Genomic DNA, 25,463 nt, shown 5'->3' with positions numbered 1-25,463 from the left:
GCTTAGGTTGAATATGAGGATCATTTCTGATTTTCTCTTAAGCTGAAATTGGCTCCCCACCTAATGGATTTTATTTTAATTTACACTGCCTAGTTGATTTTATTTTCATTTTCACCACCTAATTTTAATTTAGAGAGCACACAGTTAGGATTCTTGGGGTTTTACAATCAGGAAACAGTTTAAGCAAAGCTCTGGGTGTTTTCTAGCAGTGAAGATCAGAGAGCAGAAGTTGCACTTGAAAGTAGTGGCCACTTAAGAACTACAAATTTGTTTATATTGCATTGAAAATATCTAAAAAATCTCCTTTTTTGCATCAAACTCGATTTTAAAAGTCAGGTTTTTTGCTTTTGGTTAGCTAATGAGGGCAATTTCTCCATATTTCTAATTGTAATAGATTTTTGGAAGAATTGGCTGGGAATGCAGCTGCTGTGAGGCAAATGAGGATAATTATGAGGGTGAGAATAGAAGTAAACGAACAAAAATACTCTGCACTCTAATTTCAAGATTAATTTCAGTGAGAACAATCAAAACCTTTAAAAATAAATGAGGTTCAAATTAATTTTAAAAAAGGGTTGTGCTTTTCATCTCTTGTCTACAACAGAAGTTTTTAACAAACATCAAGGCCTGGGAATAACAAAGCTGTGTTGATCAGTGATATTTAATAAAAATCAATACTTTTAAGATTCTAGACTTCAAAAACAAAACCAAAAAACCTGAAACAAACAAAAAACCCCTCCAAACCCAAACCAAAACAAGCAACAACAAAAAAATCCCTGCCCAGTCAGATGTTCCTTTTCCTTCTGCAGCCCCCTCATCAGTTTATTAGATTAATATAATATTGTCTAGTATTAATAATATATTATAAATTTGTTAGTTTAAAAAGCAGCATGTGGTTCTATAAAGCAGCAATAATAGGTTGACTGGGATTTAGTCTTATTGTAACATACATGTGATAATCATAATAGTGGATTTAAGTCCTTTTTTGTTATTCTGAGGGGGGAAAAAAAAACCCTTTATGCAAAAAACTTTAATTTTTAAAGATGAGGCGTGTCCAGTTTGAGGTGTTGGAAGTTGAGTGAAATATGAGTCAGCCCAGCTCACTCTTGGCTAAATTAAAATCAAATGAGTTCAGCAAGAACAGACTAAAAGGAGCCCCAAAGTTGGCTCAGGGTTTTCTCAGAACTGCTGAGTTTAGCAGTGAGTTGTGTGAAAAATGTCATGTGTGTTCCTTCCTCCTCCCCAGAGTGTTGTTCTGCAGCATTGGCATGGAAACTTCTTGTTTTCACCTCTTTTAAAAAGAAATGCCTGGTTTTTAGATGTATTTTACATCGGTGCTTTGCATGCAGTAAATGTTGCCTGCTTTTTGCCTTGCTGGAAGTGAACTTTTTTGGGCCTCAGCCACAAAAATAAGGAACTTTGAGGCTCGAGAGCCAGTGGGGTTTTTTTGCTTTCAAGACAGCTCTGTGCCATCTGCATCCAGATATAACGGGATAAATAAGAATACAGGCTGAGTTTGGCCTGTTGGGAGGCAAATCCTGCACCTGCACCAACATTTCAGACCCAAATGGAGAAGGGACATTTGTCTACAGCCTGAATGCTTTTGTTAATTTAAGAAACAGCATTGCTTCCCCTAAGCTTTTTAGCTGCTTGGAGCCATCCAGAAGTTTCTGTTGGTTTGCTGATCGAATTTTTAGCACTAAACACTGTTTTTGTTGTAATCCAAGCCCTGAGGGAGCAGCAGAGTGTCCATCTATGTTTAGCTCAGGTTTTTTGGCTCTCCATTCCTTGGCCACGGAGAGTGGGTTTGGTTTCCCTCTCTTTTTGGAAGAGGTTAAATTGAGTCATTGGACGTCTTGGCACCACCAGGTTCCAGTCCTGAGAACGCTTCAGCTTCATGGAGTGAATCAGGTCAGGATCAGACCCTTCAGTCTCCTTCCTCCCTACAACTGGGACTTTATTGTCCACAGCAGATAAACCTGGTTTAGCTCCTTTCTTCTCACCTATTTTAATGGCAGCTGCGTTTTCATTTTCTTCATGTTCCTGTCCAGTCTGTCTTTCCCTGAAGGGACAGAATTAAGGCTTTTCATTGCCACATTTTTATTTTGTTTTATTTTTAGACCTTTAAACAAGAGTGAGGCCTGCCTGGGTGCAATACTGCTTTATAAATAACTAGTACAAGCCTGTTCCTACAAAATTCCTTTATTTTTTAGTAGGCCTGAAAGAGCAGCCACAAAGTCCTCATTCATTTTGCTTTTGATAAATAGACTCAAACCCAAGATCACACTTGGGGTAATGGAGAAGATTATCAAGTGACTGAAAAGTCTTTCCATATGAAAATGAGCTGCTGACTAGGAGCAAGAGCAGTGGAAACACTGAAAATATGTTGTTTCACTCTTGGATGCTTCAGAGGGCAGGGGGAATGTCAAAGATTATGCTCAGGTTAGGGCACAGGTGAAGCTGTGGAAGAAGCTGTATGATAAACTTGGAAAAACTGAGGTGAAATGTTATCTTAAGGATTGGATGTGCCTAAATAAATCCATATGTTGTCTTCTTCAGGTTTATAGTGGAGTAGCTTAACAGATCTTTAAAGAAGTCAATAATGAAGGAACATGATTCTCTAATTCTACCTCAGGAAAAGCTAATGTACTAAACAAATCAGGGGGATGGGTGAAAAGATCCTCACCTTCAAGCTTCACCTTTCTCCTACCTAATTATCCCAGCGCTGGCCCCATGCCTGTGCCTCTCCTCTTCCTCTTCTGGGCTGCTCCACACCTTGCCTGACAATTCCCTGTGCTTGGAAAATAACACTGCCTGGGCATTTCAGACACTCACAATAAAGGCCAGGTTCAGTTTTGGCAAGGAATTTCACGAGCTGAACCAATTTTGCTCTTTTTCAATTACATCCCCTGATAGGTTGTCAGTCGAAGTTAGTTATTTTTTGTCTCTTCCACAAGGACAGTGTAATCTAAAGGTTAGAAAAATCTTGTTTTCAGTTTGCCTCCTGGTGTCTCTTGCTTTTACCTCAGTCTGTGCCAAATGCTGGTGTGGATGATTGAACTGTCCTCCCTCCCTGACACAAATTATTCCACTTTTCCTGCTAAAATACCTGATAGCAGCATCTCTTGTTCTGCAGCAGCTGGAGGCTTCCCAGTACCCTGAAAATAATTCCATGTCTTTCTGCTCTCTTACCCTTTCCTGATGCCTAAGCTTGGATTTCTCCTGCCCAAACAACCTTTTCATCCTTCTGGGCTTTTTCTCTAGTTTCAAACTCCACCTGATGAAGAAAAATGGTGTCTTTTGAACCATACAGAGTGAGAAATTTGTGACACAAGCATTTCTTTCACACTTGAACAGCTCTGTGTATTCTCTCTTCTTGGATCATAGTTTATAAGGGACTTTTTCTTGGTTGATCTCTGAGGCTGGGCAGGATTATGTCAGGACTTGTGATAAAAAGAAGTGCAGAGGGGTTGTGGATCGCAGTGACTGGATCAGGGAAAAAAAAATGGTGGAGGTTGGAAGGGATCTCTGGAGGTTGTCTTGTCCAGAGCTGGTTGTCCAGGACTGTATCCAGGTAGCTTTTGGATATCTTCAAAGATGGAACCCATCCCAAATGATTCTGTGACTCTGTTACAAATGGAAATGATGAAAAAATCGGGAATGATTTCAGTAATTCCATGCTGGGAAATGTTCCTGTTCTGTTCAGCCTGTAGACAGTGTAGAACCATTTCATCTTGCTTTAGTTGGAACTTCTGGAAAGGGACATTTTGTCATTGCCACAACAAAAGCAGGACTAAGATGGAACAGTATCAGAAATGTGATTGGAAATTTCAGTCTCTGTTTTGCAGACACAAACATTTTTGGACAGAAACTGCCGTGCTGTACCAAAATATTTGAGGGCTTTGTGGTTTGATCACAGTTTACAAAGAATGAGCCCCTTGGACACAATAAACCTTTTATCTTTAGGAGAGAATTGGCCCCCATGAGGGTGCTGAGGCCCTGGCACAGGGTGCCCAGAGAAGCTGTGGCTGCTCCATCCCTGGCAGTGTCCAAGGCCAGGCTGGACAGGGCTTGGAGCAGCCTGGGACAGTGGAAGATGTCCCTGCCCATGGTAGAGGTGGCACTGGATGGGCTTTTAAATTCTCCTCCATCCCAAACCATTCCATGATTCCATGATCTTTGCTTCCTGTAATGCCTGTTTACTTTGGGAATTGAATTCTTGTCAACTTTTGGCTTTTGGAGTTGCCTTCCCACAACCTGGTCCCATCCCAAAGTTCACCAGGAAGTTCCTGTCACACCTTCCTTGCTTCACAGGAACCAAGATCCCAGGCTGATAAATGTAGCACAGAGTTCCCCTGTGGGTGAACACAGAGGTGTCCCGGGGTCTGGGCCGTGCTGACTCCCTCCCTTTTCCCTGTTCCAGAGCCGCCAGCTGGAATCGGAGACGGGCACGACCGAGGAGCACAGCCTGAACAAGGAGGCGCGGAAATGGGCGACGCGGGTGGCGCGCGAGCACAAGAACATCGTCCACAGCCAGCGGGTACGCCTGGGACAGGACCTTCCTGGGGACAGGAGTGCTGCAGGCACCAGGGAGCCACCTGGGGCCTGCACCCACGGGGCTGTTCCACAGCAGGAAAATCCGTGAGGAATTGGCCGTTAAATCTAATGCGAAAGCAGAAAATTAGATGTGAATCGATAAATTTGTTTCTATGCCCGTGGCTCAGCTCCGAAGAGCCAAGGGCTGAGTTTGGCAGTCAGGCAGCTGCATTTTGGAATGTGTTGAATGTGTCTTTTAGGAGGGAGAATAAATACCCAAGTTCCTTGCTCTTCCCCCAAAAAATGTGGCCATGAAGGAGCCTGCTGTGCTTTCACCACACCCTGCCCAGTTTCCCGGTCATCCGTACAATTCCAACCCCGGAGCACAGCATCAGCTGGAGAAAAACAACATCCAGAATGCTCTGACATCTTTGGGAAGGCTCCAGGGAGACCTCAGAGCACTTTCCAGGGCTTAAAGGGGCTCCAAGACGGCTGGAGAGGGACTTGGGACAAGAGATGGCATGCAAGGGCACAGGGAATGCCTTCCACTGCCAGAGTTAGTCATCACCTTTTATTTCCTGGGATGGACCTTTGTTGCTCATCCCCAGCGTGCCATGGAACACTCACTCCCCTGACTGTCACGAGTGCTTGGCTTTGGCATTTGCTGCACCTCTGCTGTGTTTCCTTGTTCCTGGCAGACCCTGGAGGAGCTGGAATGCCACGGGCCCGTGATGTCCGAGCAGACCCGAGCGGAGCTGGAGCAGAAAATAGATGAAGCCAGGGAGAGCATTCGCAAGGCTGAGGTAAGAAAGGGAACTCTTCTGGCATTTTCACCTCCTTCCCACAGGTACATCTTTGGTACAGCTGTGTCATTTGGTTGATGGAAATGGGTATTTTTAGCATCAAAAATCAGGGAATTTTAAGATGTTGTTTTTTTCCCCTTCATTTGGTATTTATCAAATCACTGAATGAACTTCATCAAACTCCAGATCGGAAGAATGATACTAAAAACACCTCCTGATGAAGAGTGAGTTCTCTTGCTGCATTTCTCACTGTCAAAGGTCAAGAATCTCTATATTTAGGGGCTTTATCTGAAACAGATTGAAAAAGCCTCATTGTTTTTACTGATTTCCTTCTTCTTGGAGGCATTAATACCAGAAAATGGTGATTTTTATCTCCTCTGTATATTTTTTAGGTTCTAGAAGCAGCTGCCATGTGCTGTTGTAGTGGGTTTTGATGCAGAAACTAAATCTGACCGTTGATAGGAAAGCATTGGAAATAGTCCTTGTATCTCTAATTTTACTGTGAGAAGTTTTAAAAGGGTTACAGAAGTTTTTGAGACTTGTTGTGGGTTAAGACTCATGAAAAAATTAACTTATTTGGCTGGCAGTGCCAGTGGGTTGGTAAAAGTGAACTGTTTTCATGGCCACTGACTGAAAAACCCCATTGCAGGCAGCAGGATCTGATCTGCTGGGTTTTGCATGAGTGGGTTGCTTAATTAAAACTGTAGAAGAAATCTAATTGTTTCAGCGAAGTGCTTCTCATACCTCAGAGTACCTGATGTAATTAGGAATGTGATTTACAGGTGAAGGGGTTAGAAAATATAGAGCAAAATTCTTCCTCCTCCTGGCAGGAGAACTATCAGGCTCCCTTTTTGAAGCAAATGCAGGATATATTTTTTTAACTTAATTCTTACAGAAAGTGGTTTAAAAACCTGCTTTGAGTAAATTATTTCCAGCAGACCACACTCCAAAATACTTGTGTATATACATACATAGTTAATGATTAAATCTACAAGGATGAAAGATAAAAGCAGCAGCAAGAAGTAAAATCAGGATAAGAAGTTGCCAAAGAGAAAGTTCTTGCAGCAAAATATTACAAAAGATACAAATTAAATCAGTCTGGAACTTGAGTGACTTAGATATATATTATTTTCTCCAAGACATGTGTTTTAGCTAACACAGACAAATAGTGCATTTTCCTGGTTTTCCATTGTGCTGGAGTTCAGCCATCCCTTATCTTTCCAACATTTAATGTGTGCCCTGTTTTACAAGGGAATATGGTGCCAGTGCCAAGTACTTGAGGAGGAAACTCAGTGACTGGGGGATTCTTGCCAAATTCTTTCTCTTGTGCTGCATATTTTAAAGACATGAAGTTATTCCTGAGCTTTTGGAATGGTGTGGAAACCACTTTGTGGGACTTTTCTCTATTGCCACCAAAGCTGTTTATAATACAGATTTTTTTTGTTTGTTTGTTTGTTTTGTTTTGTTTTTTTTCAGATAAGCCAACAAGTGAACTTAGGGAGATTTTATTTCCACTTGGGAATGTCTTTTTCTTTTAGCCCTGTTGGTCCACACTCCTCTAAGACTGAGTTCAAGAGCATAAATTGGACAAGAGATTTTTGCACACATAAAATCCTGGAGAGGAGCAACCTAAGCTTTGAGCTAAAACCTTTTCTTTGGGAATGCAATTATAATTCCTTCCAGTGTGTGAAAAACCAACATTCCTGCATATTTTAAGTGCAAATGATCAAGATGGAATTACTGAGGGTGGGGTTGGGGAGTGGTATTTGTGCAAAAAGTTATTTAGGCTGTAGGGAGGCTGTGAGGTTTGTTCTGGTATCACATCGGAAGGTGTGTGAGGATGACACAGAGATGGGATTTTTATTTTATTTTTTTAAAAATACTTGTTATGTTTATGCTTGTTCTATCCCATTTTGCTTTCTTGACTCATTCCTTTTCCTTTGCAAATCCACTTTCTTCCTTCTTTTCTGTCCTCATCATTCCTGAAGGGGAAGACAACTTCACAAACGCACTGGGATTCGTTTTTTCTGGTTTGGTCATCTTCCACTTGCCTGTTTTCCCTGGGGAATTTTATATCCCTGACAGATTGCTCCAGTGCCTTAAAAACAGGATGAGCTGAGTCAGGTCTTTTAGAGAGGATTTTTATTGGTAAAGGGTTTTTCTTCCAGGGTGTATTGGGCATAGATGTGCTCATCTCACTGCCCTCTTCCTTGGAGACCCTGAATTCAGAGAAATCTAAGCCCTGGGAGGAGCTGAGGAGCTGTTCCATATGGAGAACTGGATTGACCAAGTACAGGGATGTGGAAACAGGTGTAATTTGAAAATACAGCAAAGGAGCTGAGTAAAAATGCACTCAGGATCAGGAAATGTTGGAGAATCCCTATTTTTTGTCTTCTACAAGACAAGTATAAAGCATCAGATTGGCACATCCACAGCTCAGTGGGTTATTTCTGATCTTCCTCTCCCTGGGATAACAGCCATTTTTCCTTGTGATGTTTCCAGGGAGCAAACTCCTTGATTAGAATTGGGGGGAAATTGGGAATTCCAGCAGAGTGTTGCTGTGCAGGTGATACGTGGCAGATATGACTGCAACTGATAACCAGCACACACATTTTTGTGTTAAAATGGAAAAATTTGGTGTTTGTTAAAGGGTTGTTTGGATTTTTTTGTTGTTTGTTTTATTTGATTGCTTGTTTTTAAAGGAAATGTTAAAATTATGTTAGATTTTGAGTGATAATATCTCTGGCACCGCAAAGCAGTAAAATTGACTTTAGTTAATGACAGACTGTGGAGTTTAGATCCAGAGGGATTCCATCCTTTTCCCAGCAGCCTTGAACCACTTTGATAAAGACAAGCCCTGAGAGCACAAGGTGCTCCTTCAAACTGAAAGTGGCACAATTCAGACATCAGCTGTAAAGGAGATCAACTAAGAATTTGGAAATTGATATTGAAAACTGATAATCTGTGAAAAGAAACCATTCTTGGAGCTGCTCTGTACTCACTCACCCAGTTCAGGTAATTGAAGTAGAACTTCTGTGTTCTCAGCTTTGATTTCTGTAGCAGCAGGAAGGAAGGAAGGAATTGAGCTTTCCATTTTCCCCCTGCCTGAATCCCTTTGTTTTTCAGTGACTGGAGACAGAAATTCCCTGGGAGCAGAGCCCGATCCCCCCGGCTGTCCCCTCCTGTCAGGAGCTGTGCAGAGCCACAAGGTCCCCCCTGAGCCTCCTTTTCTCCAGGCTGAGTCCCTTTCCAGCTCCCTCAGCCTCTCCTGGGGCTCCAGACCCTTCCCAGCTCTGTTCCCTTCCCTGGACATGCTCCAGCCCCTCCGTGTCCTTCTTGTCCTGGGGATCCATTGCCCCCAGGACTGGCAATGCCTCAGCAGTGCCAGCACAGGAGATTGCTTCTTCTCACCTCATTTTTCCTCTCTCAGACCAAAGACTCCAGCGTGGATCTCCCCAAGCAGTTCAGTTGTCTCAGGGCTGACGTGATTCTTCTCCAGGGTGGTGGGAGGTTTCTCATTTGCTCTCAGGTCTTTGGGCATCTACAGCAATTAATCCTATTCCCACTTAATTATAGGGAGATGCATTTTGTCTCCTCATCAGGGTATCTACAGCTCTCCAGAGAGTGTTTGTGCCAGATTGGATCTGGTTGAGGCTCATTGCGGTGCTGTTTACTCCGTTTGATCAGCTCAGAGGTGTAGGGCCATTTTTAATGGTGCGTGGGGGGCTGATTTCTCCCTCTCCTTGTATTTGGCTCTGGATATTTATTGCTGTGTTGTGTCACAGTGGGAACAAAGCAAATTCCATATGCTTCAGGAAAATAAATGCAGTGGAGTCGCAGAATCCACGGGATGGTTTGGATTGGAGGGGACCTTCAGGATCAATTTAGTCCCAACCCCTGCCGTGGGCAGAGACACCTTCCACTATCCCAGGTTGCTCTAAGCCCTGTCCAACCTGGCCTGGAGCACTTCCAGGGAATAAGGCTCCCCATCCAAAGGAAAGGTGAATTTGTAAAATGCCATCTCTGGTTGAGCTCAGGAGGCGAAGGCAGGGAGAGCTGTGCAGGAACCAGGTGCCTTCCCTGCAGGAGATGTGTGGGAGTTGTTGGGCTTTCCAGGTCAGCAGATTGGGGACTGGCCTGGAACAATCCCAGGGACATTCACCGAGCAGCAATTTCAAACTCTCTTGGTGAAAAGCAGTTTAGTGAGGGCGAGAATGACTTTTTACCTGATGGGTCATGCCAGGACAAGGGGAATGGCTTCCTCTGCCAGAGGGCAGGGATGGATGGGAGATTGGGCAGGAATTGTTCCCTGTGAGGGTGGGCAGGCCCTGGCACAGGGTGCCCAGAGCAGCTGTGGCTGCCCCTGGATCCCTGGCAGTGCCCAAGGCCAGGCTGGGTGGGGCTTGGAGCAGCCTGGGATGGTTGAAGGTGATGAGCTTTGGGGTGTCTCTAATCCAGCCTCTGCCTAAGTCTTACTGAATATTTTGGCTCTGAAATGTAACATATTTCTTGCTGTGAAGAACCAGTGTTCACCCCAGGACCACAGAGAAATGTGATAATAAATGTTTGCTTACATACATTTTACAGACACTTACCTCCTTACGGAATCTGGGTGATTTCCATTCAAGCCCTGTTCCCAGCAACTTGAGAGCTACTTGTTAAACCCTATAAATACTTTGGGATCTTTAATGTTTTATGTCCCTAAGCTTGGGAAAAACCCATCTGCCAGTTCGCTGGAGCTGTGCAGGTGGACTCTTCTCCAGGAATAGCTTCCCCTCTGTTTCCTTAACCTTGGAATTCCCTTGGGAGAAGTGTGATGTGTGCCAGTTCCTCATTTCCTGTTTGCTTCACCCCAACAACCTCGTTGGATTTCAGTCCATGTAGATTATTTAGCATATAAATTAACTGCTGGAATAGCTGTGCAAACCTCCTGTCCAACCTCCCACTTAGAAAAGAAACTCACTCAGTATTGTGGTGGAAAATGTAATTTATGAGCTAATTCCCCACCTAGTGCAGAAAAAGGATTCAGATTTTAAGTGAGTTGTGTTGGACAGGATTTATCTTTTTCGGTTGGGGTGGTTTTGCCACAGCTTTGGATTTTCCCACCCCAAACCCCAGCAAGGCAGTGCAAGTTGAGTTTTTTGGTTTATCTCCTCATACACCCCTACTTTAACACAGAGGGCTGTGATTTAAAAGTGAACTACATGGAATAAGACTCACTTTGGGTTTTGAGAAGTTTAGGGCATTCCAAGACTTAATTATAAATCAAATTCATTTATAGTCATGTCTGCCTATCACTGTATCATAATTCTTGTGGCCCAGAATTTGACTTTCCTTAAAGAGAATGATTTCATTTTAATATCTTTTTCAGTTAAAAGGCCTAGAATTTCCACAAAAAGTGTTTCTAAGTGGGGACAGAAATACAGATAATTACTTTCCAGAATGTTTTGTCAGAATCTTTCCACGTTGATTTCTTCCTGGCTAAAAGAATTTGCCAATTGAGAGTGTCCCCCACAACTTGGGGACATGGTCAGTGGTGGCCTTGGCAGTGCTGGGGGAACAGCTGGACTCCATGATCTTAGAGGGATTTTCTACCCTAAATGATTCCAGGATTCTTTGATTCTATGATTTTTTTTCCTGCCACTAAAAAACCAGTGCAGCAGAATACAACATTTCTCACAGAAGATGGTTTGGGTCTCCTCATAATTCTAATTTCATCTGATTTTAGTATCTGACCAAGCTCCTAAGTACAACTTTTGTGTAAAAGAAATAATTCTGAATTCTTCAGGAGAAAAAAAAAATCTGGGCCAAGGCCCAGGGTTTGTTCTGCACCTTGAAAAGCCATGGCAGGTAAAGCAACTCTGCTTTCAGGAAAATCCATTTAAAACTGGTTTTAACAAAAACCTAAACCAGAATATCGAAGGGGTAACATTTGCTGCATTTCTATGTGGTTTTCACCCCAACACCTTTTTTTCCAGTCCTTTTCTCTCCTGGGAACAGCTCTGTAATGTTCCTGCAGGGTTTCATTTCCCTGCCTTGCAAAGCAGTTGTGTATCTTCATCTTGAGTGAGCTGTGGGTCTAAAACCATTGCTTAATTAAGGCTGGAACAGTAAATAAACAAAATTATTGCATCTCCCATGTGGAGCAAGGTTAGGTATGTGAGGAATAGATAACAGTGTTTATATTTTCTAAAACTTGGGTGGTTTTTCCTTTCATCTTCTTAGATCCTCCCAGCAGAAAGAACAGCTCAGAGAAGCAGGAACCCCACAGAAGAGTTTGTGCGTTTTGTGGGTGGCTGATGGTTTTTTAATCAGTGTAAAAATACCCAGTCCTGAGCTATTAACCAGTAATTGGTGAATGTAAACAGCAATTTTGCTGTTACACAGGAAAATGTTGGTCCTGCAGTGAGACTTGCTAACAATGAAATTTGGGCAGCACCCAGATTTCAGAGCCAGTGCTGGATTCCAGCATTCCTGGGCCCTGGAGGCTCAGCTGCCTTCCTGGGGAGTTGCTGGGAATGCCAGGGGTCACCTGATTTAGGATATTTTTGGGTCTGTCAGTGGAGGTCACTCAGTCAGGGAGCACAGCACGAGTGTCCCTGGGAACCATCCAGTGGGAGGTGGGGAAAACCAGTGGTTAAAGCCTTGTTTCGTTCCTAATGTGATGATCTTTCTAGGGAACAAGACTTCAGAAAAACTGGAGACACAATGTGGTAAAGTCACCATTATTGCCCTGATTCCTTCTTACTTAACATTTTATTCTGGCATAACGAAAGCATCAAACCCCAGCTGATTCAGGTGTAGTGATGTTTGAACAAAATGTTTGTGTCTTTATGGAATCACAGAGTCATTGAGGTTGGAAAGGCACTCCAAGATCATTGAGTCCAACCCAGCACAGCCAAGGCCACCACTAAATCCTGTTTAAGTGTGTAGCTGTCCCTATGTGAGAAGCAGGATAAAGTTCTGCTCCTGAGTGGTATTTAATTTGTATTTTTCCTACAGATAGGAAGCTGTTAACTCTGGTCTACGAGCATAATTATTTAGGTAAAAATATAATTTCAGCTTGTAAATAACTTTCAAGTGCAGGCCTGACCTAATGCTTTTATGGCTTGTGTGCAATGGAATGAAACTCAAAACATTTGTGGTTTGGAACAAACATTTGTTGACTGTTCAGGCTCCTGGGCGTAAATAGGGAGGGGGAACTCCATTGGATTTGCTGGATACGTTGAATTAAACCCTCTTGTCAAGTACACTCAGGGATTTTGGAGCAGCTTGTTTATTTTAGCTCACAATTTGTACAAACAAACTACAGCAGAGCGAGGACTAACAGCAACTGCAGATGTCTGCAGCAGCCTGGCCCAGTGTTTATTGCTGCAGCAGAGCTCAGCCTAACTGGAAATTGCATAACGAGGTAAACAGCAAAGCAACTGGGCTGAGCAGCTCCTTGGTGGAGGCACAGGGAAGGTGCTCATGAATGGGTGTCAGGATGTGAAGACAAGTTAGGGGAAAGCTACTTCATTCCACAAGTAAATATGTACATTTATATATATATATATTTATATATTCAAGGGCAGGCTGGATGGGGCTTGGAGCAGCCTGGGACAGGGGAAGGTGTCCCTGCCCGTGGCAGGGGGGTGGCACTGGATGATTTTTAAGGTCCTTCCAACCCCAAACATTCTGGGATTCTGTGAATAAGTTGCCTTTGACAAGGTTGTTCTCCCTGCCCTGTGCAGCTCCAAGGTTGGAACAGGTTTATTCAAAATCTCAGAAACAGGAGAGGAGGGATGCACATTAATGTATTTAATGTTTCCTCTTTTTCTCAGCTCTTTGAACACTATATATTGTTAATCATTCACTTGGAGATCCCTTGCATGAAATGGAAACTTCCCTTGGCTCACTGCCTTTGGCTTTTCCCATGGGAAACACCTCTCAAAGTCGTCCCATCCTTTCTCCATCCCTGATTATGGGGGAGAGCGTGTGCATGCAGCTGTAGCCATATGATGATGCATCTGACATGAATTTCTCTCTTACAACTGACCCTCTCTTTAAAAACCACATTTCTTCTGCGCAAAACTTAAAATAAGGTCTCCCAAAAGTGGTTTGATTGAGACAGGTTTAAAGACACCTTCACAAATTAAGTGGAAATTGAGATATCTTTAGGGCTTCAGCTTAATAAAGTTAACAGTCATTTCTTTTCTGATTCATTTTGTTAGAAAGATATAATTCTCTGACTCTGTAAGTGCAGTAGCATGTCAAAAAGGAGAAAAATACCTGTATCACTTCAGCTCAGCACAAAATTTTGTGTAGAGTAGGATTTGTGTAAGAGATAAATATCTACCTGGCACCCATTGGCATTTGAATCCAGCGTACACATATTCTTCATAGTCTGCTGTGCTTCAGCCACTACTGGAAAGGGAATTTACTTCTAATTTTTTCCTGAACTCACCTGTTTTTGCTGATTTTGCTTGGGTTCCCAGTGCTGCTGAGTGCTTGGTGTGTCAGGGATGCTGCAGTGAAGTGCTTCAGATCCCTGAGGGAAGGGCTGGAAGGGAGAGAAAGGAGATGAAACTTTGCTGCTTGCTAAAAATGACCAATGTTGTGAAAGGGAATGCGGGTAGAATTCCAGGGAGGTTCCGTGGCTTTCTGTTGTTGCCTCCATCAGTGACTCACTGAAGGATTTTTGGGAAATCACTTGATTTCTTGTTCCTCTGATGAGCAAGGGCAGCAGGGGGGTGTTGAGAGGGCTGGTCTAGACAAAAATATCTGCACTTTTATCCCTGGGTTTGCCCTCTAGTCCTTGCTGCAAATGTGCTCTTGCTGAAATCCTGAATTTCTTCAGCCTGCTCTTCCCATCCGTCCTGTTCAGACTGTGAATTTGGATCAGGGTGGTGCTTTGCCATGAGTTTGTTAAATCCTTGGCTCCATCGGCCAGCGAGCATGCCAGGATGCTGAAGTGAACCCAGCTGTCAAAAAACCTCCATTTTCATGCTGTTCTGAAGACAAAAATCCTGAAACTGTTTGTTGGAGTGCAATCCTTACTTAATTTGGGGATTATTAGCATATTGTGCTTCCATAACAAATGAGTTTCCTGTGCTCTCTGGCACGTGCTGGTGGAAGGCAGCCTCGCTTGGGAGTTGGTGGGTTGGTGTGTGTGTGTATCCTGTCAGGTTTGTGTTTCACATCCAGCTTAGTCACCACCTGGAAGGGTCTGCACTGTGGGTATTCCTAATTTTAGAAGTCTTGGGAAGCACTGGGTTGTTGGACTTGGGAGCGACACTGAAATACTTAAGGGTGTGAATTGGGAGCGAGCATAAACTCAGAGGTGTTACTTTAAAAAACACCAGCTGGTGACAGTGGCTGAGCCTCCAGAAAAGCATTTTCTGTGCCTTGGCTCACATCACATTCAAGTGATGCCTTCAGTTTTAGCTTTCCTGTATTTCAGATTTGCTGCCTAGGTGTGTAGATCTGAGCTTCACATTCAGTGCTAGTAAAGCTCTCTTCACAGAGCAGGGAGACAAAACAAATCCTTTCCTGCTGTGGACCGAGGACAACTTTCAGCCCAACAGCACAAACAAGGGTGGCTGGAGGGAGGAACAAGAAGGATGGGACCTTAACCTGAAGCTATAATTGGACAATTAAACTCCAATGTGCAAATGGACCAAAACTTATAGAAAATATAAGATCTCGTGACTGGTTTGCCATTTTGTGACCATTCTCAGCCCACCTTGGGTGTAGCCCTGGTCAGGCCCTGTCCTGCCCAAGGTGGATCCTGGAATCCTTTCAATAAATCTCCGCTTTATTCTCCAGCTCTGTCCAGTCTCTGTTCCAGGCCAGCCTTGTCCAGGCATCACAAGGACATGAGGAGTGGGGTCATTTCCTTGGGGAGCAGCTCTGGGAGCCGGTTTTGGGTTCGTGGATGAGAAGAAGCGGCGGGGCGAGGTGTGGCCCTGAGGAGCCCTGAGCTCTGTGTGTGTTTGTGTCCCCAGATCATCAAGCTGAAGGCAGAGGCGCGGCTGGAGCTGCTGAAGCAGATCGGGGTGTCCGTGGACACGTGGCTGAAGAGTGCCATGAACCAGGTGATGGAGGAGCTGGAGAACGAGCGCTGGGCCAGCCTGCCCTCGGTCACCAACAACGGCTCCGCGCACCTGGTACGAGTCTGGGGGGAGCCTCTCCCCAGGCTGGGAGAGCTGGGGGTGCTCACCTGCAGAGGAGAAGGCTCCAGGGAGAGCTCAGAGCCCTGCCAGGGCCTCAAGGGGCTCCAGGAGAGCTGGAGAGGGCCTGGGGACAAGCCATGGGAAAGGCTTCCCACTGCTAGAGGGCAGGGATGGATGGGATATCGGGAAGGAATTGTTCCCTGGGAGGCCTGGCACAGGGTGCCCAGAGCAGCTGTGGCTGCCCCTGGATCCCCAGAAGTGTCCAAGACCTGTGTTTCTTTGAAGTTTCATTATTAGTTTATAACGTTGAGATCCTCGAGTGTGCAGATCCCAGTGTCAGCCCTCCAAAATGCCAAAGGAATTCCCCTGCTGAGTTTCACTTCAGATCCTCTCTGGTCACAATAGATGAAGATTTGTTGCATAGCTGTGTTAAACAGTGATTTTATTCCATTTCTTTTTGTACTCCACCTCCTTTAACTTCCCTCGGTGCCTGTTGTGCTGCTCCCAATCCCTCATTCCCCATTTCCCCAGATATGGCACGGTTGGCCCTGGAGCTGAGCCCCTCGTGCTGGTCCCAGGCACTGCCACAGCCTGGGAGGTTCAGCTCTGAGTCTCATTTTCCCCTTTTACACTTACGTAGGCTCCTGTATTTAAAAAAGGCTCTGTTGACCTTGGCAGGCCAGACAGGGACAGCCCAGAGATGGAATTCTTAGAGCTGGGACCAAAATTATGCCAAACTTCAGAGGAATTACTGCAGTTTGTAACAAGCAGCACTTTCACTCCAGCCTGGAGGATTGGGCAGTGTTTAACAGAGCTGGGGAAGGGGCTGGAACCCCAGGAGAGGCTGAGGGAGCTGGGAAAGGGGCTCAGCCTGGAGAAAGGGAGGCTCAGAGGGGATTCAACTGGGAAAGGGGCTCTGCACAACTCCTGACAGGAGAGGGCAGCTGGAGGGGGTCAGGCTCTGCTCCCAGGGAACAGGGACAGGACCCATCTGTGTATATGTGCAACAAAACACGATTCTGTTTCTGTTTCTATTTTTATTTATAATTTTTTTGATGTATGTAATCTGCTTTTCTGATCACCTCCCCTGCATTTCTTCCTGTGTTTGCTGCGTGCCCCACAACTTTAGGGTCCTTCTGTCCCAAGCGTTTATTCCTTGCTGGTGCCATCTCCCATGCCAGGCTCTGCAGAAGGATGAGCTTTAGCAAGCAAACCCCTCAGTTTCCTGTTTTCCCTCTCCATGCCTGCTTCCCAAATGATGGCAGCCGAGGAGTTCAGAGCAGCCCACGCGCTGAAAACGAAGGCGTTTTTCCTGCTCGTGTTAGAAAACCAGGAGCAGATGTTGTCCAAACCTTCTAGACGTGATTTGCTGATTTCCATGATGTCCCAGCTGGATGTCAGCCCTGGCTCCTGGGACCATGCACAGCAAAAGGCAGAGAAACAGGAAGGGAAACCTCAAATTTGCCACAATTTGGAGTTGGTTGCTGATCTCCCAAAGCATTGCCCGGCTGTAGGACAATTTTTTTGTTGTCCCAACATCCAGGAGCACACTGAAGGAGAGATGGAGGCAAAGTGCTCTTGAATGAGAGTTAGTGAGCGAGAAAAAAATCACCAGGCCTGCAAGGATTTGGTTTGGAAATAGTAACATAAAAACAAAGTAAGTCAGAACATGATGAAGCTTTGTGCTCTTCTAGTCCAGGCCTAGGAAAGCAAAGCTGTCAGAGGCCTGGTTTAGGGAAGCTGTACAGGGAATTTGTAGGCTCAGCTTAACTTTCTGTTTTATCAGTCTCTCACTTTTCCCAGGGAGCACCAAGTTCATTCCCAAATTAATAGGAATAAACACAGGGAAGATGGCTCTACAGAGCAGTGTTGCCTTGGATTCACAGAACTGTTTTCACAGAATAATTCATTATCTTTCACATGAGATAAAGTATTTATTCAAAACATAACCCAGGCACGAGGCCAAAGCACAGCTCATGGCACTCTTACCCAAACTTGTATTTTTCCAGCACATTGACTTCAGGTTTTATTTAAACTTTTATAGCAAGTTTTTACATATCTTCCTGTCTCTAAGAATTTTTGTAATAAACTGCAGCAAATCTGTTGTGCGGAATACACCAGCTAGATGGCTGATTTGAGAGTTTATTTTTTTAAACTTTAAATATTTCCTCTGCAGATTTATTTTATAACTCATGTTCACAGGTATGTTAATCTTTCAGTAGCGTAAATTCTCTTTTCTTCATTGAACTGTTTTTTGTGCCTCTGCAATGGCATCTCCAAAGTACTTTAGTCACAGCTTATGTGAACAATGGATTTTAAAATTGTCCAGTAGTTGAGCTGGAGCTTCCAAAATCTTCTGCAGTACTTTTTAAAGTCCCTCCCACACGTCCTTGTGCTTGAACAAAGAAATCCAGCTGAGTTACTTTCAATAACAATAAATCATACAAAACACACACTGAAAAATATTAACCAGCTCATTTTTACTGTTGTTACTTCACCAATTCCGAGCAGCTGCTGTAATGCCAACTGGAATTTGTTTTACCAGGTCAATGCTGATGCAGAAAAGGAGGAAGGTGAAGAGTTTGAAGACAGCATGGATGTTTTTGATGACAGCAGTTCTAGTCCTTCTGGTACTCTCAGAAATTACCCTCTCACCTGCAAAGTTGTTTATTCCTATAAGGTTAGTGATTTTTTTTTTTTGATTGGTTATTTCATTGATGATTTATTATTCTAGTTCATTGAATTGAAAAATGAATTATATAGAATAATAATAATAAGTGTATATAGAATAGATATATAAATGTAAATAGAATAAATATATATATTATAATAATAATAATATAAAATAATAAATGTGCCTTTGGGAGCTTGAGGTTTGCTTTTCTGCTAGGGTGAGCTTCAGGGAGGTTCCATCTGTCCCTTCTGAGGGAGAAGGGCTCTTGTGAATGGCAGAACCTCCACTGGGACCTTTTAAATGATGTTAAAGCTTTCAGTTTTGTAAAAAGCATCACTTCTAATGAAAGTCTAGATGGGAATGTTCTTTCCACTGCCCATGTCTTGCCCTTAAAGCCGCTTTTCTTTTCCATCCTTCCTGTCCTGCATTCCAGGCTTCTCAGCCAGATGAACTGACCATAGAGGAGCACGAGGTGTTGGAGGTCATTGAAGATGGAGATATGGAAGACTGGGTAAAGGTATCATTTTCTGAGCTTGTTCCCATGAACTCTTCCAGGAGAGAAGCTGGGATGGGAGGGAACGCTGGGGTTCCTTCCAGAGCAGTGTTCACAAGCAGAGAATGGCTCCTGTTGTTGGTTCACAGGCACGGAACAAGGCTGGGCAGGTGGGGTATGTGCCAGAGAAGTACCTGCAGTTCCCCACCTCCAGCAGCCTCCTGAGCATGCTGCAGTCCCTGGCTGCGCTGGACACCCGATCCCACACCTCCAACAACTCCACAGACACTGACCTGCTGCCAGGCAGCCTCAACGGAGACTCCAATGGTAAATCCCAGCTCAAGACACACAGGGTATCAAGAGCTGGCTCTTGAAAACACTCTGGACATCGACTCTGGGGAGATATGCCCAGATTTCATGGAATCACAGAATCATTAAGGTTGGAAAAGACCTCCAAGGTCATGAAATCCAACCTCTGACCAAGTCCTCCCATATTGCAAAGTCTGCTCATTTTTTTAACGCTTCCAGGCATGGGAACTCCAGCATTTCCCAGCCTGATCCAGTGTTTAATCACTATTCCAGGGAAGAAATTTTTCTGGACATCCAGCCTGAACCTCCACTGTTGCAATTGGAGGCCATTTCCTCGTGTCTTATCTCTGGTTTCCTGGGAGAAAAGGCCCCACTCCCCCTCTCAGGGAGTTGCAGAGAGAGACTGACCCATATCTGAACACAGCCATAGTTATCTCAGTAATTATCTCTCTCCTCTTAAATCTGCATAATTCACCTCTTCAGCTCATACAGCTGAGATTAAAATGAAGGAAAACCAGAATAATCTGGCTCAGCAATAACAGAATCTTTAAAAGAGCTTCAAAACCACCAGCTCCAGCTTTAAAACTTGGTGTGTGCTTAAATGTTTTTCTTAGCTCATTGGGTTCCTCCTTTTCCATTTTGCAGTGTGTTTTGTGAAAGCACTTTATGATTACGACGGGCAGACGGACGACGAGCTGTCCTTCCCGGAGGGAGCCATCATCCGCATCCTGAACAAGGAAAACCAGGATGACGATGGCTTTTGGGAGGGGGAATTCAACGGCCGTGTCGGGGTCTTCCCCTCGGTGCTGGTTGAAGAGCTCACGGGCTCAGAGAATGGAGAGACTCCGTGGATTGGGGATATCCAGGTATGGAAAAACGGGGTTGGCTTGGTTTATTGCTTGGGCAATTTGCAAAGATGTGTCGCTTCTTCAAGGAAAAAAAAATCAAAACCAGTTTAAGAAAAAAAATCAGAAGCTATTTAAGAAAAAAACCCCCCAGAACCAATTTAAGGAAAACAACAACAACCCAAGCCCTCAGTGCTTGCATTTTAGTTTCTTACCCAGCCTAATAACTATCAGCTGGTGTATTTTTGCAAATTTGTGAATAAAGACAGATATTTGAATAGAAAGGGATCAAAGGAGAAAATTCACCATTTACTTCCTGTCATTCATTGATGAGAGACTGAAATGCCAGACACAACCTGGCAAAAAGAGAATTACAGGCTCTTTCAGCCCTAATTTAGTGTTTTCACACTTAAATCTGTTCTGTATCCTCTCAGTTTTGAGGGGCAGGATACTGCTGAGTTTTGGATTACAGTAATTTTTTGCAAAAATTTCTCATTTTTTACTCATGTCCTCAATTCCACAGTGCTATAGTGGTTCTATAGTTCCTCATTTCATAGTTTTGTAATCCTTATATTGTGTTAGAAAGTCAGACACATTCCAGCGTGGAGTTTGGAGATAGAAACTGCACTTGTATGTTTTCTACACTGGAATTTTTCAGTATTGGGAAGACCATGAAAATGAACATTTAAATGCATTTGGGTGGGGATAAAGAACATGATCCCAACACTTTTGTGTGAATCCCCCTTGGCTGAGCGACCTTTTTGTTTCAAATAACCTTGACAAAGCCTCTCTGAATTACCTGGGAGAGGCTGAAAATTTCTGCTCAGTGGCAACCTGTGATTTAAAAAAATTGAATCCCTCTTAGACCCCTTGGCTTTCCTGCTGCTTTTCCTCTGGAGGGAATTTGATGGAGAGTAGGGATGGGTTGGAAAACGTGTGTGTGTGCTAAATGTTCCGGGGAGGATTTGCTGCAGCCTCTCCCGATTTTTGGCACAGGTGTCCCCGACTCCAAAGGCCAACAACTCCCTGCCACCACTGCCTCTGTATGACCAGCCTCCCACCAGTCCCTATCCCAGCCCGGATAAAAGAGGATCCCAGTTTTTCCCCAGATCTCCGTCGACAAACGGTGAGAAATTTGCAAACGTTTTGGGTAAAGGCTTCATTTAAAAGCCTTTCAGGGGGTGGGGGGAGCAAAAAAACAAAAAAAGAGCATTTTTGCAACAGAAATTCAGCAATACTGAGGCCTCCTTTGTAACAGGGTGTTGTTTATTCCCTCAGAAAACAGCTTTGGTTCAGAGTCCTCTGGATTCTCCCAACCTCCACGAATTCCTCCGGAGAGTTCCTACGGCAAACTGCGGCCTGTAAGTGACCAGCAGATCCGGTGGTTTTTATTGATGTTCAAAGGCTAACAGCCTCTGAACAGAGCTGACAAGCACTGGGGAGTAAATGCTGGGAGAGGTCAGTCCCATGGTTTATACAGTTCCTGCTTTCCAGCAGTTCCCTGCACGTTTGGGATTCTGTTTCTTTCCAGCCCCTTTGGTTTGAGGGGTTTGCATTCAGGATTCTTAATGACGAGGTTTTTGTGTCGTCTTTGCTGCCTAGAGAAAGGACATTGGCCAGAAAGGGAAGGCAAGAATTAAATCACTTAGAACGTGACAAAATCCATCTCCTGTGATCAACTTTGAAATCAAGTTTTGGGGGTTTCAAAGCCCTAAACCAAATCATCCCAAGACATAACGTTTGCCTTTTCCTGGCCTTCCCAGTGAATGAGATTGCAGAAAAAGAACATTTTTGGATATTCAAATAATATATTTTGAATACTCCAGTAGTATTGGGCAGTTTGGTGCAGGATTGCTCCACAGTTCATGTTTTCTACAGCAAGTCTGGTGTGTTCTGAAATGGTGTCCTAAAAACCCCGTTGGCACTAAAGGTGATCTCTGTCAGGAGCCAGAATGACTCACGTGGCAGAGTGTGAGAACAACATCAAGTTTTGGGTGTGTGGAGGTCAATGATTGATGAAATATCAGTGAGTCAGATGCAGCAGAACACTCTGGTAGTTCCCACTCCACAGAAATTCCAGGCCAAAGCACCGTCAGAGTCAGCACGTGATGAGCCTTTCCCAGGTTTACATCCTGGCTCATCCATGGCATAGATGAGGGATTGCACCTGGGGAGAATCTGGGTCGTGAGGGACCTCCCTGGTGGCTGAGCTGGGGAGCACTGGAGCTGCCTCCAGCTGCACACACAGCCTGTTTGTCTGCATCCCCTCGAGGGGGGAGCCTGCAGGTGTGTGCAGGAGATGTGGGGGATGTCTGAGGACTTGGGCCGTGTCGTGGTAGTCACAGGCTGGTTCTGAACGTTGCAGGTGCGAGCAGCCCCGCCGCCCCCCACACAGCACCACCGCCGGCCCGTGGAGAAGATCGAGGACGTGGAAATCACTCTGGTGTAACGAGGGGACTGGCGAATTGGTAGTGCTACAATCAAGGCCAAACACAGCTTTTGGTCAATCTCGTTTTTAGGCACCTTTGCATGATGAAGACTTGGACTAGAGCGAGCGATAGGGAGGATTTTATGTGGCGGTGACCTGGCGGATTCCTTCCCACAGTCATGAATATTTTGTGCCTTTTGTTTTTTCGTTTGTTTGTTTGGATTTCTCTACATCATTCTTGCTCTCTTAGCACAAACCAAGACAGGCCAAAATTGGCTTTTTTTTCTTGGCTGAAGATGCTCCATTTTTACGTGGAGACAAAGAGCGAGCCCCGTTCGTGCAGCTTAGTCTTAGCATCCTTTGCTCCTGTGCATTAGTACAGTATATTACTGTTGCCATAGGAATGTGTTAAAGATTGTGGATCCTTCCAGTAGCATCACCTGCCTGATCAGAAGAATGAAAAAGGGAACAGAAAAAGAAGTCTAAAAAGGAGAGGCTGGCTCCTCTTGAATCCCCCTGCAGAAAAGAAGAGATGGGAAAAAGATCTCCTGGAGAAGCAAAAGCATTTGTTCCATGAGTGCTCCCCCTGTCAGTGATTCACAGCTGAACATTCTGCCTTTGGACTTTTGTGTTTACTCAGTGCATTTACTCATAGAGGATCTAACACATGGAGGTGCTGAACCAGCAGCAACATCTTCTTCCACAGCAGAAACCAACGGGTAGAAAAGCGAAAAAGCAAGTGAGATTTTGTCTAGATCTGGAAATTGAGCTGCTTTTTCTTTTTTTTTTTTTTCTTAGCAGATTTTGGGGATTTTGGTTTTTTTGTTGGGTTTATTTTTTTAAAGCGTTTGGGTCACTCTTATCCCAGTTATTGCCGTGTACTTCATTATCCAACGTTAGCAGTGTATCTTCGTCCTCAAACCACCTGAGTTCTAGAGTTAGCAGTTCCATTTAGAGTATTTACATGCATTTAGTTGTTGCATTGGATGGTCCTGTAGCCTTTTCCCACCCCAATCCCATTAACCAGCCAAAGCCAGGGAGCCAGGAGCAGCTCCGGGTTCTGCCTTCAAACCACCTTCGTGCCCAAGATGTGCCCAATTCCTCTCAGGGAAGAAACCGAGAGGAAAAGAGTTTCACATTTCCCTCAGAGAGCTCTGAAAAGGGAGTTGGGATTTCAATTTTTTGAGAGAAAAGGGCAAAGAATATTCTGAAGTTGAACGTGGAGGAGGGGAAAAAACTGGATGGAAACAGGTTTTTTCTTTGGGTACTGACTGAAATATTGTCAGTGTTCTCCAACAGATGAAAACTTCAGATCAAAGGCATCGTGAGGTTGGATCTGGAGCTGTTTGTGGGTTCTCTTGTGTCTTCATGGTTTTTTTTTTCAAAGCCAGTAAGTCTTCTACCTTTAGTTTACTAACAAGGGCTATATTTTGAGGCTGCATTTACAACAAAAACCCAGCGACTCATTTTAACAAGATTTTATCATAAACTTTGCACATACTTGGAAATCCCAGCCCAGGCTGGGTCTCCGAGACATCCAGTGCTTGCCAGTCTCCTTTCCCAGTGGGATCCTTAATCAAGAGTGGGGCTGTCTGAGGACAACAGTTCATGGATCAGTTATGGAATCAGTGGCTGTCCAATGAAGTCTTTTCCATTTTATTCCTTCTTTTGCACCTCTTGTCCTGTTGATCTGTTTGAGGTCTTTTTATGTGTTTATCAAACTTATTCTTAAGTTTAAAAAGAAAAGTTAAAAAAAAAAAAAAGATTTAACTGTTTGCAAATATTTTGAGATCTTCACAATGCAGAAGAAAACCAAGTTTTTGCCATAATGTTCATGTTCAATTCCTTTGGCCAGTTTTTCTGTGTCCTTCAAACCCGGACTTTCAAAAATCCAGAAAATTTTTATTTAAAAGTCTCTTTAGTTGTATTTTAAAATATTTTCTGTAAGAGCTGCTAATTTTATTTAAAAAACAAAAGTGAAAAAAAAGAAAAAAAAAAGAAAAAGGAAGAAAAGTTGTAAAAAGATGCCTCCTTTTTAACTATGATTTCTTCATACAGGGCATGTATCGGCCGTCGCATCGTGTACAGCTCAGTACACCCTGAAAGCATCAGTGCAAATGCTTTCTTTATATTGGCTGTAAAAAGTTTGTATTTATTATGTATAAAAAGTTGAATAATAAAAAAGTGGAACTAAATCCCTCGTGCCCTGGGAGATTTGGGGGGCAGAGGGGGGATTAAAGGAAAACTCTGGGATAAAAATCACTGTTTTCTTGAGAGGGAATGTGTGCTTTTACACAGAAATTTGAATCTTGTGCTTTGGGAGAAGAACATCCTTGAAGTCAACTTTAAACATCTTCTGGAGGGAGCATTTATACAAAGAACAAAACGTTGCCAAAAACGAAGAGCCAGCAACAAAGCTCCAGTTATCAAAATAATTGCTTAATAGCCTTGATGCAATTAGGATAATTGCCTAAAGAAAGCGAGGGGAGTGATTGATAACAGCCCTTCAGAGTGATTGTCCCTTAATAGGCTGGATTTGCCTAATTGTGCCAGGAGTATTCCCAGTGCATCCCGAGGCTCTCCAGCTTTGGGATCCCTCTGTGGGCTGCGTTTCCATGTTGGATTTTCTCACAGCACTCGGAAGCCATCTGCCGGGACCAACTCCTCGCTGGACTAATCCCAGTTTCCTACAGGTGGTAGGTGCCAAATGATCCATAATTTCTACGTGCTCCCTGTTTTTGGAGACTCTTTTTCCCTCATGGAAGACAGCACTTCACTGTGGGGTTGGGTTGGATCTTTTTTCACTTCCACTTTTCCCGCAGAGTGGTTGCACAGGCCTCCACTTTTTTTCCCTGAGCTCCTCCTTTTCTTCCTTTGAGAAATCCCATCTTTCCTGCTTTTTATAAGGATTCATGATGCTTCACTAGAAATTATTGTCCTGCCTTGCTGCTTTGACAGCTCTGTCCTTTTCACTTCTTGCTTGTTGCTTGGGGTCCTTTTCACCACCTCTACAACTTAACAATGATTTTAATCCTCCCATCCACCAGCGGAGCCACTTTTCCTTTCTTCCATTTTTAACAGACCCCCTTCATGCCTCTACTTGTTCTCCTTCCCAGAACAGAGCCAGCAACAGCTGTGCTGTGATCCCATCGTTCCTGCCATAAACTGATTTCCATGAAAACCTCTTCTCCCTGAAATGCCTTTCCTGCAAGTGAGAGATGGGCA

At 44.0% G+C, this 25,463-nt stretch overlaps 1 protein-coding gene across 1 annotated transcript in view; it reads left to right on the top strand.

Moving 5' to 3' along the window:
• Nucleotides 1-25,231, top strand: part of FCHSD2 (FCH and double SH3 domains 2) — a 120,993-nt gene extending 95,762 nt beyond the window's left edge. The window contains exons 11-20 of the mRNA XM_063419352.1: nucleotides 4,421-4,537; nucleotides 5,232-5,336; nucleotides 15,323-15,484; nucleotides 18,036-18,170; nucleotides 18,598-18,681; nucleotides 18,807-18,984; nucleotides 19,612-19,832; nucleotides 20,808-20,937; nucleotides 21,090-21,172; nucleotides 22,176-25,231. Coding sequence (XP_063275422.1) covers nucleotides 4,421-4,537; nucleotides 5,232-5,336; nucleotides 15,323-15,484; nucleotides 18,036-18,170; nucleotides 18,598-18,681; nucleotides 18,807-18,984; nucleotides 19,612-19,832; nucleotides 20,808-20,937; nucleotides 21,090-21,172; nucleotides 22,176-22,259 — 1,299 coding nt within the window. The 3' untranslated portion in view covers nucleotides 22,260-25,231. The remainder of the gene's footprint in view (nucleotides 1-4,420; nucleotides 4,538-5,231; nucleotides 5,337-15,322; nucleotides 15,485-18,035; nucleotides 18,171-18,597; nucleotides 18,682-18,806; nucleotides 18,985-19,611; nucleotides 19,833-20,807; nucleotides 20,938-21,089; nucleotides 21,173-22,175) is intronic.
• The last annotated feature ends 232 nt before the right edge of the window (nucleotides 25,232-25,463 follow it).

Source organism: Prinia subflava, chromosome 25 (assembly GCF_021018805.1).
Source record: "Prinia subflava isolate CZ2003 ecotype Zambia chromosome 25, Cam_Psub_1.2, whole genome shotgun sequence".
Lineage (NCBI taxonomy): Eukaryota > Metazoa > Chordata > Aves > Passeriformes > Cisticolidae > Prinia > Prinia subflava.
The sequence above is the reverse complement of the archived record's forward strand: the minus strand, read 5'-3'. Positions and strand labels throughout refer to the sequence as shown.